Source organism: Colossoma macropomum, unplaced genomic scaffold, assembly GCF_904425465.1.
Source record: "Colossoma macropomum unplaced genomic scaffold, Colossoma_macropomum, whole genome shotgun sequence".
NCBI classification, from domain to species: Eukaryota; Metazoa; Chordata; class Actinopteri; order Characiformes; family Serrasalmidae; genus Colossoma; species Colossoma macropomum.
This window is the reverse complement of record NW_023494790.1, coordinates 13933610-13952494: the sequence shown is the minus strand read 5'-3', so window position 1 is coordinate 13952494 and position 18885 is coordinate 13933610. Positions and strand designations below refer to the sequence as shown.

At 38.3% G+C, this 18885-nt stretch overlaps 1 protein-coding gene across 1 annotated transcript in view; it reads right to left on the bottom strand.

The window, feature by feature from the left end:
• Positions 1 to 15881, bottom strand: part of bicc1b (BicC family RNA binding protein 1b) — a 91729-nt gene extending 75848 nt beyond the window's left edge. The window contains 1 exon segment of the mRNA XM_036572214.1: positions 15434 to 15881. Within this exon segment, the coding sequence (XP_036428107.1) occupies positions 15434 to 15626 (193 nt within the window). The 5' untranslated portion in view covers positions 15627 to 15881.
• Positions 15882 to 18885: the final 3004 nt, after the last annotated feature.

Sequence of the window (18885 nt, the reverse complement as noted above, 5' to 3'; positions counted from 1 at the left end):
CCTATTGCATTACCTAAAATGTTGGGTATGAGAACAAAGAAATAAGTTCCAAGTCATTACTCTTTCCCCTGTTCTTATATATATAGACTCTAAAGCCACAAAACCCTCCGTAGTTCACAGGGGCTGTAGCTTGGCACTTAAAGCTAAAGCAATGGCTTGGCACAGACTAGTATTGCCAACTCCTGCTGCGAACTTGCAGAAGACTGCAATAAATCAACTGAATGATCAGGTTGGCAGTCAAATGTCAGGAGTTTGTCATTCTGTCACCACATTCTTGCAGCGTATAAAAAACGATGCACTACTGGAGCAAGTCTATGTATCATAATTATCCAATATGATCTGTGGAATCATTTTTTAAAGTAGAGTGGGCCCTTGAACGAGTCTTTGACTTTCTCTCTCTCTCTAAGAATTATAAACTTTAATACTGACTAAATTCCTATTGGATTTTGCAGAGAACGCCCTTGTAGTACCCATACGCAGCCAACTGAAAAGGAGCGATGCACTTATGTCTGTCCAATATAAATGCAGCGTTAGGAAGCACACTTCCTTTGTGTAAAATGATTCTGAGCTATGTCACACAGCACATTACGGTCAAACCCAAAACAATCAGTAGTGAGTCTCTTTTGTTAGAAGCTCCAAGTCACAATAAATTAGCTTTCCAACTCGTAAATCCGCCTTGAAACCATTATGTGTATCAACAATATCCACCATGCTATCAAATACAGTGTTTCTCAATAGGACACACATTTGTATGGATGGATCAAACTTTCTTGATATCACACTTTATTGGCTAAGTAGGCCTCTGAGGGAATGGACTGCCTGCTGTTGCCTGGCAGCAACCAAACAAATGCACAGATGTGTACTATTTGACTTGGTTCATGAGTTTGTCCAAACTTAACTTGCTGACTTTATAAGCTGTTGGCCACCATGTCATCAGCTGCACAACTGATGTCATGGAAAGGTTGCATAATGTGCACGCAGCGATGCACAGTCAAATGGCTCTCAAACGCTTTAACAGCTGCCAGTTAAATACATCACAGACGACAAATATTTTTTTTTGTTCTCCAATTGGCACTAGCAGAGAGCAATGGGAACACAGATGGTTTAATTTTGGGGCATTTTAAAAATGGTCAAGTGATTAGAAAAACACAAACACAAGGTCACATATTCCTAAAATGGACTGTTGAGACAGTCAGTGAAGTGCATAAACAGATCTAATACTAACAGCACTATTAAACTTGCATTGCATAATGTGTAAAAAGTTTAGTATTTCCGAATTTCATTAAAAAACGAAATCATAAAAAAAAGTCTGGTTTAACATGGCCGGGCAACCAAGGGTCTTTCCTGTGTAGAGTCGGCATGTTCTCCCTGTGTCTGCGTGGGCCAAAGACATGCAGTCAGGTGAACTGGAGATGCTCAAGTGTGTATGTATGGCTGCCTTGTGATGGACTGTCCAGAGTGTTTCCTGCCTTTTGCCTAATGAGCACTGGGATAGGCTCCAGCACTCCCTGCAACCCAGGAGGATAAGCAGCTTAGAAAATGTGTGTGTGGGTTTTGGCATAATAAATATTTTTTAAAAGCATGCAGGGCAGTATAAGCCAAAACAGTTCAAAACATGCAAAAGTCAGAAGTGACGACCAATCGCTGTTCACTTATAAGTAAATAAAATGGAGCAGAATGCAATGTAGACATAGTTCCTACGATCACCATTGTTAAGAAAGCAGAGTAGTTAAGTTTCTATACAATTAACCATTTCACATCAAGCCTTTCTCAAGAACATGATTCTGAAGGTGTTAACATATTAGTCATTGAAATATGCAGAATTCAGTCAAATTCTGCATATCAGTGACTCCATACACACCACTCACGCTCTGTTCCCACACAGAAGCCCTAAGAAGCCCAAAGCCTAACGAAGAAGCGCTGTGACTCCGCAGAATTGAGGACGTTATACTATCAACACTGATAAGTGAAGACCTAAAAACTAAACAGGAAGTGTACTGTACGTCTGCCCAGAGTAGTGCTCCATTCAGAGTGTGAGTCAATCTGTAAGAATGTGCTCTGCTCTCCTGATTATCTGTGGCTGCAGAACTATGTGCCAGTAATGTCCACACCGTCCACTGAAAGTTTATTGAGAAATCATTATCAGCAGCTGCCTTCCTTGGCCTCGCACAATGGGAGTAAGTTACTTCAATGGGAGGTTTTCATGTTAAGGCTCTTCTTATTTAGAAACACAGATGATTTGCAGCTTCTCTGGGGAGCAGAGACAACACACATGAAAACATAAAGTATAGCTTTAAAATATCCATACTATTTCTGAGGAACCACAAACAAAAAGCATGCAAGAAATAAATCTCAAGCTCCAGTGCAGTGAAACAGCTAGTCTTCCCATACAGTGAACATTTGCAGATGAATCACAGGGTCAAGCTAAGCTGTTGAAGACAGCATCAGATGATACATTAGCTTCACTGTGGTTCAATGCTGAAGCTGTTTCACCACTTATTTGATAACAGTTCAAACTGCCTTCATAAGGATGAGTAGCAAAACATCAAGACTGCAGCACAGACTTGTATGATTGAAAACCCAAGCATGCATTAGCAACAAAAGACAATAAAAAGTCCATTCTATTTCAGTGAAACCACAAACAGCCAGCAGGCAGGAAATAACTCCCAAACTTTAGTGCACTGAAAAGGTTAGCTCTCTAATACAGTGAATATTTCCAGATGAATGAATGAGTCAATCTAGGCTAGTGAAGACACCATCAGATAACACATGCTAGCAACAATGTGTCTAGTAGTGGTAAGCCAAGGTGACTGGACTTGACTTTACGCCACTCAACTGATCTCAATTCATCCATCTTCATCAAGATGAGTGAGTAGCCGACTAGACAGTCCACTGCTCCACAAGCCAATGGCATACATGATAGAGAATCTTAGCAGGCATTAGCAACAAAAGACAACTTCCTGGACTTAAAAAAACAGATTTTTTTTATCAATTACAGATTGATTAAATAATTTGGGGGCAAACATTTGGGTGTTTTTAATCCCATTGTTCATGAACTTTGAGGGATCCTCTGAAAAGCACAAGATTAAAAACAGCTATCTGTAGTTCAGCCCAGGGTGTTGCCACAACGTCCAATAAATACCACTTTTACAGGTTTTTGACGGGCAAACAACAACCATTTTGTTTTTGTCTTTAAGCGTTCAAGCTAGCTCTGGTGTAATGGGTCATTCTTTTCCTTGTCATAACAAAGTCTCTGGTCCGAGCCAGCATTTTTTAAAACCAGAGCCTCTCCAACAGCTGCAGTGAATTATGTGCTGCGAACACTGGGAACCTTCCGCCCACCTCTCCTCAAGGGTCCCTCTGACCAGACCAGCACAAGCTGGAGCTTTCAGCACAATCTCGCCGTACCTGATACTACCGCTGCATAAAGGGCCGATTCACATCGTTTGCAGCATTTATTTGGCAGACATTAAGTTTATGATCAAGACGGTCAGGCTTCTTCAGGAGCATCCACTGACATGGCCAAAAAAGTGAACAGAGGCTCAGGGTAGCAGCGACTGCCTGCAGCAGAAGTTCTCGGGGAGAATGCCACGCTTAACCTCAAAAAAACCATGAAGAAGTGTTTCCCTAGGCCCCAGTCCAGAGGACAGCCAGCCCCAAGCACATTCCACCCAGCGCTCACTTCCTGCTCTATACTTTCATCCAACTCAACAAAAAAGATGAACTCTTTAAAAAGCTCCTGACACGCACCAACACACCCTGAGCGTGCAATTAGCCAAAGTACACAAGCAACTCTAGAGCGTGGACTTTACATTTTCTAGAAATAGGGGCTGTGCCAAAGCACTTTGGCTGGCAAATTGCTACATAAACAAATTATTTCAATGCAGCAAAAACATCCTAAAGTCTCCCTTAAACAAAGAAAGTCACTTCAAACTGTTATCACTACAAAATAAGTGGAAAACAGGGAACTTTTCCTTCGACAAAACAAGTCACATACCTGTTTCATGACTCACCTAATTCAGTTATGCATGCTATACATTTTCCACACATCAGAAACACGTGGGATAAATAAAGCAGAGCAAAACTGTTTTTCACAATCTCCCCATTGCATTTATTAATGTTGTAGCAACAGATTTTTATTTAGAGCTCTCTAGAAACCATAAAACTCCAGTGTGAATTCAGAGTTATGCTTGTTAAACACAGCAGTTGAGTTTACCCAAGTTTGGACATCTGCGGATGTTACGACATTGCTTGGCCAGAGTCACTGCAGAAGTAGACTAAGCAGTGACTCTCCTGCTGTCTGTAGGCATGGCTGGGTGTTAATGGTAGTAGTGGTAGAACTTGTATTGGTGTTATTGGTAATTCGGCACTACGGATATCCTGCAAAGGCTGAATAAATCAACAATCCACATCCACCATAGATACTAGCGCTGCTAACAATGAATAAAATCTAGTGCAGACCAGCTGGCATAGCACCTAAAAGCTCAAATTCATGGTCTGCGCATTATATTGTTTATTAATTGTAAATGCAATTGGCCAGTGCAAAAACTGATATCGCAGACATTTTTATTAAGCAACTAATCCATTTAACCAATTACAAATTTATTTATTGTGAGCTGTGAGCATCCTAACCAGTCTCAAACATTCTTTCACAAGTGTTTCTAGGGCATGTTCAGATTTGACCCATGATTCAAATCGAGATTGGATGATGTATTTATGGCACTGAAGAAGAGCTATATGTTTAGGTGGCGCTGAACTATTGTGCTACAATATCTGCATTTTAGTCATTCTCCTGCATTTGTAACACAATAGAAATATTCTATTTCTCTGTAATGCTAACCCAAACAGATGAAGTCCCAATTTCTACATTTTATAAATCTATCAGCATCAGCATTGGCAGATACACCAACTGTCCACTTCATTAAGTACACCTACCTGTATCTACACTCATAGTCCATTTTATCAGCTCAAATTATCATATAAGTGCACCTTGGACTACAGTCTGTAATTGTAGAACTACATCTGTTTTTCTGCATGCTTTGTTAGTCCTCTTTTACCCTGTTCTTTAATAGTCAGGCCCCCACAGGACCACCACAGAGCAGGTACTATTTAGGTGGTGGATCATTCTCAGCACTGCAGTGACACTGCTTAGGTGGTAGTGTGTTAGTGTGTGTTGTGCTGGTATGAATGGATCAGACACAGCAGTGCTGCTGGAGTTTTTAAACACCTCAGTGTCACTGCTGGACTGAGAATAGTCCACCAACCAGTGGACGCAGCGTTTAAAAACTCCAGCAGCGCTGCTGTGTCTGATCCATTCATACCAGCACTACACACACTAATACGCCACTACGTCAGTGTCACTGCAGTACTGAAAATGATCCATCACCCAAATTAAACCCTCTCTGTAATGGTCCTGACCAGTGAGGAAAAGGGTAAAAGGGGGCTAACAAAGTAATTAAAGAAACAGAGGAACTACAGACTAATTGTAGAACTACAAAGCGAACCTATACAGTAAACAGGCCTAAAAAATGGACAGTTAGTGTAGATACAAGGAGGTGTACTTCATAAAGTGTCTGGTCGGTGTATGTACTACATGAAAATTATCATAAAAGCATCACACAGCACAGGTTAACCAGTATGTATTGACATATAAACAATTACATATACATGCAACTGAGGCATACAGCAACTGAAATTTGTAGCAGCAGGATCACAGTATGTTAGGGTTCCAAATGCAGAAAAAAAAATGCTGAAATGTTAGCACAGCAGCCCAGTATTGCCTAATTCTTTCAGAATATTATTAATTTCAATTACAAATAACAGTCAAATCTAAATATCTGCCCGATGATGTCAATAACTGTATTATTAAGCAATTATCTGCTGATCCCATAATTATTCCGATATCATCTCATGTCCTTAGTTTATTCTGTACACTCTTACATTCTTTCTAGCTGGAAATATTCATTTTGTTGAAAAATCTGGAGCTTTGAATAGCAAAAACGGTCAAAATGTCCATCCCAAGTGACAAAGCTTTGCTACTTTGTTCCACTGGCATTAAAAAAAAACAGGCTACTCTCCATGTGCTCTTTTGAATGTGTCATTTGTTTGCTTTGTTCACTTTCATTTCTCTTCTTGTATGTTAATTGGTTTAACAGCCAATAGAGAACTCATTCAACCAATGGTGCAGGACACACCACACATAAACTAAGAGTGAAAGTCAGCCACCGACAGCCTGATAGCGTCCGAAAGTTGACACTAGGCTTGGTGTGTCAGCGCCCTTAGGCCGGTCACAATCATGAAATGTTAGCTGATGATTCTTATACACATACAGTTGTTGTTGACAATTCAATTGTCTTTGTTTAGTTGATGCCACCAATGTAGTATAAGCCTAAAGGATCTATCCTGCTTGATAATTTATTCGCTAATGCTAGATTACGCTGACATGAAATGTTCTGTGTGCACACACCCACACAAACGTCTACAATTACACAGAATCAAATAGGAAACTTGATTTGTTTCTCATGCAAAACATCGCAGACCACCAAAACTGTCATCATCAGATAAAGCACACAAAGTTTTCATCTCTGAGAGAGAGGAGAAAATCAAGCTCCACTCTTGCTTCAGATCTGAAAAAATCCACAGGTGTTTCTGTCCATCCTTCCACTGTGAGAAAACAACCCAACACTATGGGACTGAAAGGATGTGTAGCTGTCAAGAAGGAAAGGACAAATAAGAACATTTGTAAATCAATCAAAGACACTGACTGTGTTAATCAGAACAATGGACAGCCCACCCCTGAATCCAAATCTCAATATTATTAAATGTGTTTCAGATTGCATGGCAGAAAATGCAACCTTTTGCAAACTGTTAAGACTGAATGAAGACAACTTCCAACTAATGACACACACAGCTCGAATTCAACAAAACAATCTTCTGAGTGCTAAACATGGAAGACTGTCTCATGACTCAATTCATATTTTGTTTGTTGCAACTTATGGAAACTAACTACTCCAGTAAACGAGGTGAGATCAAATAATCACAGTCAGGAAGGCTTGCTGCAAGATGCAGAATCTGACATATTGACACTGTGGGCAACAACACAATACAAGCACAGAACATAATCTGGGCCACTGACCTATGGTCGGCTTCCCAAAAGTACCACAACACAAAAAGCATGTGGAGAATGTACAACTTTACACGCTCTCTCTAGCATTTACTATTACCGTAAACCCAGAGAAGACAGAACTGCTATGGAACTGTGGCAATGTGTTTTTTAACCAATGAGATTAAAAATATACACTGGCCTCAGAAACAAGAATGTGATATAATGAGTATTTAGAAATTATATGCAGTATGTACTGTTTTAAACTGTATAATTTAACCAGAATAAATTGGTACTTTTTATAGAAAATGGTATAGCATGCTTTTTTGCCATCTTTGTCCTGTTTTTCCTCAGGACTATCACTTAGTGGGCTATAATGAGAGTGACAAGATCTTCCCCCCAGGATGCATATCTCTCTCTCTCTCTCTCTCTCTCTCTCACACACACACACACACACACACACACACACACACACACACAAACAAAGTGAGTGCTAGTGTGTGGGAGATGCTAGTTTCCTGGGCATATGCTAAGACTATCATTTCATTCCTACAGGGTATTCGTTGACCCAAGCTTGACTGGTAACTCCTTCCCACTCGTTGTTTCCCCATGGCTCTGACCTAATATCCACCAAGCTTTGTTGCAGTGACGAAGGGCAAATATGGCACTCTGGTTTGCTAAGACTCCTAGCTATCTTTACAAAAATCAATAGAGAGGCCCATGTTTTTCAGTAATCAAATAGAAAATCAAATCAATTTTGCATTTACTGGGTTGATACAGCACTATGTCACTGAGCTCTAATTTACTCCTCATTGTCCTGAGATATGCTGTACACACACACACACACACATACAGTAATGAGCACAAGTCAGAGACCACTCTTCATTTATTTAATGCTCAGAAGAAAACAGTCATTAAGTACTAGTTATGCATTTTTCAGGAGAGATTTCTGAGGAGATCATTAATAAGATAAGGTGAAGGGAAATGTCAAATTAAGATAATTATATAATGTGCTGATATTAGAGACAGCACAATACCACTTTTTCTTTTTTGATAGTAATACTGATATTGAAACCTCCAATACCCATACCTGTGTTACTTTTTGTTTAAAAACTTTTTTATTGAAGCACTTCACTTAAGATAAACATTTGAAAGTACACTACCATGCTCAAACAACTCATACACTCTAAAACCCCACAGGAATTACTAGATTATTGCAGAATTTTCTGCTGATATTGGCCTGAGACTGATACCTTGTATAATGATGCTATCTCTAGCATCATTCAGCTATTTGTAACTAGTCATACTGCTCACCACTATTACACTTATATATGTTTCATTTTTAAACAAAGTCACAAAGCTTATTATCCGTGAACAAACAAAAACTCTGACACAAAATCTTTTTGTGAAATATACTCTGTGAATTGCTTTGCCATATGGCCTAAATGTCTCAAACAAGTATGCTGGTTCTGCTTAGCATAAAGAGACAGGTAAGTTCAGTATCCTGACAGAGCAGTGCAGCTGGCATAAAGGAAACAGATATACATTCTTGACAGCGAAATTCTGCCTCCTCAGCCCAGGCCTGGTTGACTAGTTCAATCTCAGGCTCCAAAAGACCAAGCTCAGATCAGCCTAATGGAAGCTGACCAGGAAAAACTAAACATTCTAACTGTAGGGAATATAAATGTAGAAACACGGCATGCGACATTCTGCATGAGACACTGCACTTTTAAACCCTCGCAACATTACACCGCTCTTGCATGCCAATCCAAATAAACACGTTTTAAAGCGAAATAATTGATGCTGCTGTCCGAACTGTAAAATAACACTCAACAAAAAAATCTGCCCTGAATATTGATTAACTATTTTCATCCAGCTCTGAAGAATAAGATGGTGTTGGCACCTGCACTGCTTACACTTTCGTTCCGAAACGCTTGAAGAAATAAACCGGTTCCCTGCACAGAACTATTAAGCTGATGACCAAGAGCGGCAGCGGCATGAAGCAAAGAAAGAAAGTGTTTTAATGGCTGAGAATGGAAAATCCCTTTTTCACACGCACACATACACAGAAGGAAAAAGAAAGATGTAGAAAACGAATGCAAAAACAACTAATTAGTGATGGGACATGCCATGTGAAGCCAGAAGTCTTGGTGCTTCCAAGCAAAGCTCAAGTGTTATAGAGCAAAGTCCCTTCCAATAAACTTCAAACCCTGTTTACACTTGGCTTCAACATTCGCCCTTTTCAAACGTAGCTTCTGCATCCAGATATTGATCAGATCTCATTTCTCTGGACAATATTTACATTTTTAAATCAGGCAGGGGTCACGTGGAGCATAGCTGGCAGAGCCCCTACTTTTATATTCACGCAGCTGTCAGACACTCTTCTCCAGAGTGACTTAAAATCCCGTTACAGCTGCAGGTGAAAGCAGTGTTAGTCCTACCCAAGGATTAACATTAGTAAAGCACTGTGTTCTTGCCCACGCAGGGAATCTACAGGCTGTGCTGCATTTAATGCTCCATACAACATTTAGCAATCATGGAGAAGAGCATTCAAGACTTTTAGGTTACAGAAAAAGAAAAAAAAAACAGTTCAAGCGAGTTCATGTATGCTTTGCTTAGCACCCAAAACTGAAGCAACAGACGAAAGATAAAGAAGCAGTACAGAATTGTGTACTGTCTTCTGCAGGTGGCAAATGGCTTTCCAACTTTCACGTGCATAAGTCTATATTTGAATACACTTGCAGATAAAAAGAAATAACTTCTGTTTCTTGTGTAAAGAAAGAGGCAGGAATGCTTATGAGACAACCCTGAATGCAATCAAGCTGGCCACATTGAGTTTACACAATCTATCATGAATATAAACTGCACAAAAATGTATTAACCAAAGCCCATAAAACTATATATCTCTGCTGTCCAAAATAAAGAACAATCTCTATTTTTTTTTTATTTGAGCAGTACAGCAGCCCTTTACATTGTGTGAAAATTTTAAGATGAACGGACTAATAGATATGCTCCAAAATAGCTTCTAATCTCTTAAAAAAAGAAAAGAGTAAAAAAAGAGTAAAGAATGTTTTTGGACAATGATGATACATAAATTCTACATATTATATCAACTGACAACAGCTATTGAGACCAACTGCTGATTGAATGTATGTAAACAGGCCAATCACAGCCCAATCCCATCTCAGCTAATGTCCTACCCAGGTGTTGACCATCTGTTATGTTAACTGTTATGTTTCGAATTGTTCATTAGTTCTCTTCACAAAAGTTATTTGGGTGTCATACCATATTCTCACGCCTGAGTGTTCAGTTTGGATGCATTTTACATGTTTTTGTTATTCTCACTATGATGGTGTTTTGTCTTCAGGTTTAATACCAGTGCTATCAGTAGGTGAATTCCATTGCCCTAAGCAGTTTCTAAACAGAATGACAAAGATACATAAAGCCACTGAGTGACTCTTGAGTCATTTACTCATTACTGTATGAAACAATTCATTTAAAATAACAGACTTTCAACTGATTCCAACACATTACACAAGTTGACCTAACTAATTCAAGAGTGAGCACAAGTGGAAAAAGTAGAGTACTGCCAGCTTATTTCAAATTGTTTAAAATTATCAGGCTGTTTGAGTTAGTCTTACTTGCTGTATAAGTGTGAATCACTATAAAAGCAGAATTAACTATAACTCATATATAAAGTTATCCAGGCTTAAACCTGTTAAGTAACTTTTAGAGGCAATAAGTTTGCATGATTTGGTAAAGTAAAGCTAATTCAAGTTTACAGTGTAAATACCAGGGTGTCAAACATATGGCTCGTGGGTCAGGACTGGCCCGATTAAGATTCTCATCTGGCAATTTAGAAATCATGTTCTAAAATAAAATCATCTTGTGGACTGTGGTTGCATATAATGTTTGACACACCACTCAAACTGTTACTGCTTAGCAACTGTCTCTAAGCACTACTTCTTTTACCAAGTGATTAAAAAGCTCCTTAGAGCAAACCTAGGGGTGAATCGCGCTGGGAGTAAATTAGGCACAATTATTACACTAAGAAATGTGAAAAGGCGTTACTGCAAAATGTAATTCAGACACATGCTATGCTGATCATCTGGAGGGTGGTGCTGTTTTCATTTCTTTAATTAAACTTTAATTTTAAAATCAATTAGCTAGTTAACTTGGCTTTTCTCAGTTTAGCTGCCAACATCTTAATAAATTACTTACACATGACTACTTGCATTTGTGTTTAAAACATTCTGTTTGAAGATAAGTCTTAATCTTAAAATCATATGTGTGCAATTGTTGGCATTCTTTGAGGTTTACTAAAAAACCTTGCGTAGAAGACGACATATCCTTAGCATCTGACGTTGCACCAACTAACTTTAGTCTGATCATTTAATCTGTTTTGTAGGTGTAGGTGTCAATTTGTCAGAGTCAGTTTCTGCACCTTTCTGATAAATGACGATTAAATAAAACACATTTCTGAGGAGGCATTGGCCCACTTGACATTGGACTGAGTGTTATGTGGCCCATTACCTAAAATGAGATATATATACACACACACACATTATATATATATATATATATATATATATATATATATATATATATATATATATATATATATATATATATATACACCAGAATCCAGTAGACTAGTGGCCTTCGCAATACTGATATTCTAGAGGGCTACAATATCATAACTATAAATAACAACCAATTAATTTTACAGTGTGCCCATTCATGCTGAGCAAGCACAGCTTGACACGAGTGTTTCTGAAGTTGTTTTAAAGAAAGAACATATTCCAGGAATCCAACAAAAGTTTTTTTAAGGAACCTTTTAAGCTATTTGATTGGGCAAGTAAGCGTTTATTGGCTCAGAAAAACTCTAATATTAGAATAAATACAAATAACCAAACCTCTTTTCATGGCAAGCCAGTACTAATTGTAGTCATCAATCAACACCTGGTTTGGTTAATCAGTGCTTTATTATGTTAAATCAAGTGGGCTGTTGATGCAATTATGAAAAAATAAAATATTTTGATTACTGTACTTGGTATTTTTTAAAAAAGATAAACGGCACCGCAAATGACACTGTATAGATTGTACTGTGCAAAAGCTTTAGGCAATTGAGAAAATTACAATTTAAAAAGCTACGTACTTGGGCTGTAAGTGTTCATTTCAATACAAACTACCAAACCTCTCCTCATGGAAGCCCAGTATTAATTGTAGTCATCAATCAACACCTGGTTTGGTTAGATGCCCAACTCTTTTGCACAGTCCTGCTGAGTGTGTGAGAGTAGAAATATATATACAGCCCGATAAACCATGTTACATCACTGCACCACTTTCAACGTATTGAAATATGTACTGCTTTCGGAATATGTAGCAGTATAATCACAATACTAGTATTTTGTCCGTATTGTGCAGTCCGTGCAAAATTTTCATATATCTTGGGTTCTAGACAGGACAATATATCCATTACCCTATGAGTCTTGGTGTGGCACATTAACTGGGTCACGCAGTATTGCCTGTAAGGATGTGCTACGGCTCAAGTTTGGATTTCCAGTTTATGACTGGTCCTAAATCTATCTGATTGAGCAACTCGAGGTCTGTCACATTTGCTTTGGCAGGCAGAGCTCGTAATTTACTCCCATTCTTCTCTTCCTCTTCCAGTGGCCCTCTAATGACATTCCAGCAACAAGCAGTGCAGGAAAATACACACAGTGCAGAAGGCCCTCCTGTGTAGCTTGCTGAGATTTTTCTAGAGGATCTTTAGTGTAAGGATCACCGAGATGATGTGGCCTCAATGCCTCAATGCTACCTGTTAAAAGGAAACTAGCAGCTGGTGTGAATGAAGTGTACAGCAGCAGATCCACACGAGGTCACGAGTACAAAAGGGAACACATGGTCTTGAAATAACCATCACATTTTATACAGTAGTTATTTCTGACCACATAATCTGTACCTAATACCTGTACCGAACCTAATACGCAAACCATATATGAATGATTCCATTGACCACTCATTGCTAAGTAATAGCAATGACTTACATTTACCCAATTACTCTAAGCTGCTGGAACAACACTGTCAGAAAAAAATTGCAATATTAAAAACATATATTTGAAACAATGTTTGGGGCATCTTTGCCTTATTTTTTCTTTCTTTGTTGTGTAAAGGCAACTGAACACCACAGCTGTGATGATCACAGCCTTGATTATGTTTAAGATCACGCAGATGTTCTGTTGCTTAAGAAACTCACTTCTCTAAATTTCTATTTTATGCGGAGCTGGTGCAAATAACAACTACCATTTTATCAGCTTACAGCAATGCTAACTGTTTATTTAACCTAAACGAAAGAATATAGATTAGATTTGGATAGGTAGGTCAACTGTGCCTAAGCAATGGGAAGAATGATTTCATTCTGTTCTCTACTCCCTCAACTTTCTCATATAAAATTTAGGGGTGGGCAATATGATGATATTTCTCGTTATTGTGATAAGTTACACCACAAGTCGTTTCTGACCATACTGTGAATATCACGCGCACTTAAATAACACTAAACAACTGCAATTTTCATTGAAGTCAGCATAATCAGACCTATTTAATTATATGTCGTGCAGCATGGTATGTGAAACGCTGAATCATTGTATTCATATTTTTTATAGTATTTTTAAACGTGGCACCAATCCATCATCATTCTTAAATCCTGCAGTATTACAATATTATACTCTTGTCATATCGCCCACCCCTATGATAAAAAAAAATAACAACAGAAAGTTGAGATGATGTGCAAACACTGTGGAATAATAACACAACACAAAGCAATCTAAATCCTAATACTATGCGGTAGGAAAAATGACACTGACACACATACACAGGGTGTTCAAGTGTAGCCTATAATGTCAGCACTGGTTTAGAAGAAATAAAAGCACACGTTTGCAGTGATGTTTCACTTCATAGATCTATTCACCAACACATAGCTTTTAAAGTTCAGTATTCTTATCTAATAAGAGTGGGGGGGAGACAAAATACAGAGATTCATCGTTCACAAATAAGAACTTCATATGGTGTGGATTTTCATGCTATTGTTTTGTAGTTCTCTGCAACTGGGTTGTTCTAAACTGTTTTTTAACTCAACAATGGATTCAAAAGCAAAATAACTTTGTTTCATGGACTGGATGTTTCAACACTGACTCCTACTGGTCTAGTTCACTCTGATGCTTTTAAGTTTGCGCCATGGAGAAAATGATAAAGTTCTGTGGACAATACTGACCACGAGGTCTCCCCAAGCAGATTTTAAACAATAAAAAACACTTTGACAGTCAAGGAAATGTTGCACAGACTGTAGAGATTAAAGTAGAGCTGTTCACGTAAGAGTATCAGCCACATTGTACATGGTACTAAGACATAAAGGCTAGAAAAGACATAGCTTAAAGTCGAGAGAATTTAAGAAAATGTCTGAAAATGTGAGCAGATTTGATCAGGAATTATGACATTTGTACTAATAAAAAAATGAAAGTATGATGTCAATTAATGCATATTCTCAAGTATTTCTCTCATTTCTCTCACAAGTGTCGACCCAAACATGTTGATTAACATAATTCAACCAGCTACATAACAGAGTTCAATACACAATAATGAAAAGTGGAAAAAATAACATAAGAACATCTGCATGAAGTTCAAGGATCACTTTGAGATTTAATCATGGAAAAATGTGACTCAGTAGGCCTACACTGTGTCTGCGGACACATCTTTTCAACTCTACAGTTTAATCAGCTATTTCCAGAGAGGTTTAGAGTAGCTAAGCCCACACTCCTGTAGAAGTGCTGCTACTACAATGAAATAATGACTGAGACTGAAGTAAAAGAAGCGAACAGAGTTCTCCATAGAACCGTAGTGGAACGTCTGAGTACATCCAGCTTCTGTCACCATTGGAAGTGAAGTTTGGTAATTGTTTTTGTTCCAACACAAAAACTAATTAAGCTCGAAAGTGAGAAGTGTGAAGTAAAGTAACTCAGTCCACCTACTGAACGAAATGGAATTAAACATGGAAAAAGAATTAGGTACAAAATGTGAAGGACTAAAATAAAACCGAGAAAAAGGTCACTTTTCCTCACATTTTTTCTTCACAGTAAGAACTACCAATCAAACACTCATAAAAAGCACAAACCCACTAAATACTACCTTAGTACGTGTAACTGAGTACACCGTTACCACAAGCTACAAAACCTGTAAACTCATTAGCTAGCTTAGCCAGTTTTTTGCCCTCGCAATAACAGAACCAAGTTTGTAGAGGTTTCTTTCAAAGCTTTTAGCTAAAAAACCTTTTACCTAGTAACATGACCTCCAGTTTTTTGCGGTCCACTCTGAACCTCTCCTCCGTCCACTCGGGGTCGGCTGGTGCTGGAGCTCCCCCGGAGTCCTCGGAGCCGGGCGGGGGAGAGTCCGCGCTGCGCTCGCTGCTGTTGGAGCCCGGGTCCGAGTGCTGCATATAGCCGCTCAAAGACTCGTGCTGAGCGGCCATGGCTTCACGGAACTACCGCTGAGTCACAACACACGCTTTCTCACATACACACACACGCAGTGTGTTCAGACGTAACTCCTACTCGGACACATTCCCGTTATGTTTCCAAACTGATAGAGGCGACAAAAAGAAAAGGCACCGAGGCATCGCGGTCCTCTCCACTCCGCAAAGCCCTGCTTTAACGCTGCTCGCGGAATGCAGGGAGAACAGACTGTTTTTTTCTCTTTTCCCACCCGTATTCAGAGCAAGCCCTGCCCTCACTGGTAGATCTGTCCTACAACAATACGAAGCAGCCGTGCTTACCACAAAGAGTCCCTCCTTCGATAGGGGTTTGATTGGCAAGCAGCACTACACTCTGAACTCTAGCCAATCCTAGAGCAGGGAGGGCGGGGCTTGTCCGAATAGAGGTGGTGAAAAAGCACACCGCGTGTCGATTGTGTTGGTAAAACTCCGCCTCCCTCCTGTTTTATTCTGTAATAATCAGCATTTTCACAAGGGATTATAAGAGTTTGGTGGTAGACGCAGAAAGTGTAAACGTGTAAAACAGGCTACATTAATTTTGGTCCTAAAACAAATAAATAAACATATATTAAAAAAACATGTATATTTTAAAGGGACACCCCAGCCAAAATGCAAAAAAAAACAAAAAAAAACAAAACAAAACAAAACAAAACAAAACATTGTTACTGTTGTAAACACGCTTACTTACATCCTACAGCGGGAGAATAATGACCTTACCACAGACATGGCTAAATAAATGAGGAGGACAAGAAGTCTAAAACTATAGGATCTAGATGAGGTACCTCAGTTTGGCTTTCTACAGAGCCCTGCTGGTGACATACTATGTAAACAATAATAATGTGTGGCCACAACTTAGTAAAGCATGGGAACAAGATAATTAAATTGTGGCCACAACTTAGTAAGGCATGGGAAGGAGATCCTAATGTGTGGCCACGACTTAGTAAGGTGTGGGAATTAGATAATTAAGCCTTGACCACAGCTTCATAAGGCATGATATCGTTCCCACACCTGACTAAGTTGTGGCCACAACTTAATTATCTTGTTCCCACACATTATTCTTTGACTGAAATTGTAAAAAAAAAAACTCTCTGGCATCCATTTTGTGCTAAATGAGAGATAACTGCTGTTTTCTTTATGTTTTTGTACAAATGCAGAGTAACAAATCTCTGAAAACGTTGAGACAGTATATGAAACGCTGAATGCTAAACAGAAAGCAGTGTTTGACATGTATTAAAATTAAAACAGTAAAAAATACATTATTTGATGCTTAACCTTCTAAACTTTGTTTTTTTGTAAATATATATTAATTTCAAATGTGATGTCTGCAGCATGTTCCAAAAAAAGTTGTGACAAGAGCATGTTTACCACTGTTACATTACCTTTCCTTTTAACAAAGCTTATTAATTGACTGAGAACTAAAAACATAAATTATTTCAGTTACGTCCATTATTTCCACAAACACTCTGAAAGACTCAGCACAATACATGTTTCCTCTGTGCAGCAGTCCATTTCAGATGAGCTTGAGTCCAGAGAAGTCAGCGGCGTTTCTCAATGTTGTTGACATATGGCTTTTGCTGGGTGCAGTGACAAACACTGTTTATTGACAGTTTATTGAAGTATTCCCGAGTCCATGTGGCGATGTCCATCAGAGAAACATGTTGGTGTCGAATACAGTGCTGTCTGAGGGATTGATGATCATGGGAACTGAGCTGGTTTTCGGCCTTGCCATTTATGCTCACAAATTTCTCTATATTCTCTGAATCTATTAATGATATTGTGCTTTGAGATTGAAGTTAATGTTGAGGAATGTTGTTGGATTATTTGCTGATGCATTTTTTGGCAAAGTGGCAAACCGTGTCTAAATCCTTGCTTATAAAGGACTAGGCCTTTCTTGGATGTTCCTTTTTTGGAATGGGTGCAGGCAATAATTTTAGGATAAGTGTATATTTAAACTGATGAACCTAATAAGGTAAAACATTAAGTATCTTGCCTTACAGGTCAAAGTGAATTAACAAGTCACTGCTTTCAGTTTTCCACCTTCTTTTGCGTTGAGGTTTGTATATTAATGCTAGCTTGGTTGTATTTGTTAACGTAGCTTGGCTAGCTGTCAGGATTGCCTGACACCACAGGGATTCCCAGTAGTTGTAAATGTATTTGAGTAATGCATGCTGTGGAGTGTAATGAGAAAACATTGATGATGATATACGAAAAAATTAAAATGATACAAAAGAGTAAATTTTAGGCCAGAAGGCCCCTTTAAGGACCATTTTGAGATTTCACAATGGATAAATGTAACTCAGTAGGCCTTTTTCTGCTGAGGGACCTGTTGAATATCACAACCAATTTTTCAAATGTGGCAAAAAAATAAATACATCAATCAATAATGAATAAATAATTACCTAATTTTAAAGACCTAATTTTGTAGATAAAATATCACAATTTGTTTTTCAGTTCAATATGTAAACGATCCTGTTTGGTTTCTACAAATGGATAAAAGAAGTCTTCAAAATTAACATTAAAATAATCTAATGTAGCAGAGAAACTGTGCAGAGTATAAAGCGTCTCAGTGTAACCAAACTGATGCGCACGGAGGAGAGTGGAGAAACACTGCCACCTGTTGGTGCATCGCGATAAAGATCGTTATGTCAAGAAGAGCTTTTTAAGGGGATTTTTTTTTTTTTAACATGTATAAAATAAGTACAGGTGGAAAATGAATAACTCACCGTGTGAACAGTGGGGTAAGTCGCTGAAAATCTGATTATTATTTCAAAACAGAGCGTAACACAAACCGAGAATATAAATATTAAAACCTGAAATTTTTATTTATTATGTTCTTAAGTCTAATCTTAAAACATAGTAAGCCCGAGTATTGTTTTTTATGTAATTTTCTATAATAGGTTTTGTACAGTTTTTAGTATTTTAAAAAGTTTTATGCAATTTTAGGCTATATTTTCTTTGATGTATTTACATCTGATTTAACCTATACATATTAATAATTAATAACCCAGTCCTAAGGAATTCAGTGCCCAGACATTTGAGGGTGGTAATACCCCAGACTATTTAAAATAACCCAGATAACCCACACTGTTTTGACCCCAGATTTCAACGGCTTACTCCGGCCAAAATTGAATGAAATGATAAACAAACATACAAACAAACAACAAACAAATAAATAAACCAACCATTACTACATTTGTTGTGAACATATGGGAGCCGTGGTTAAAAAAATTGCAAGGGA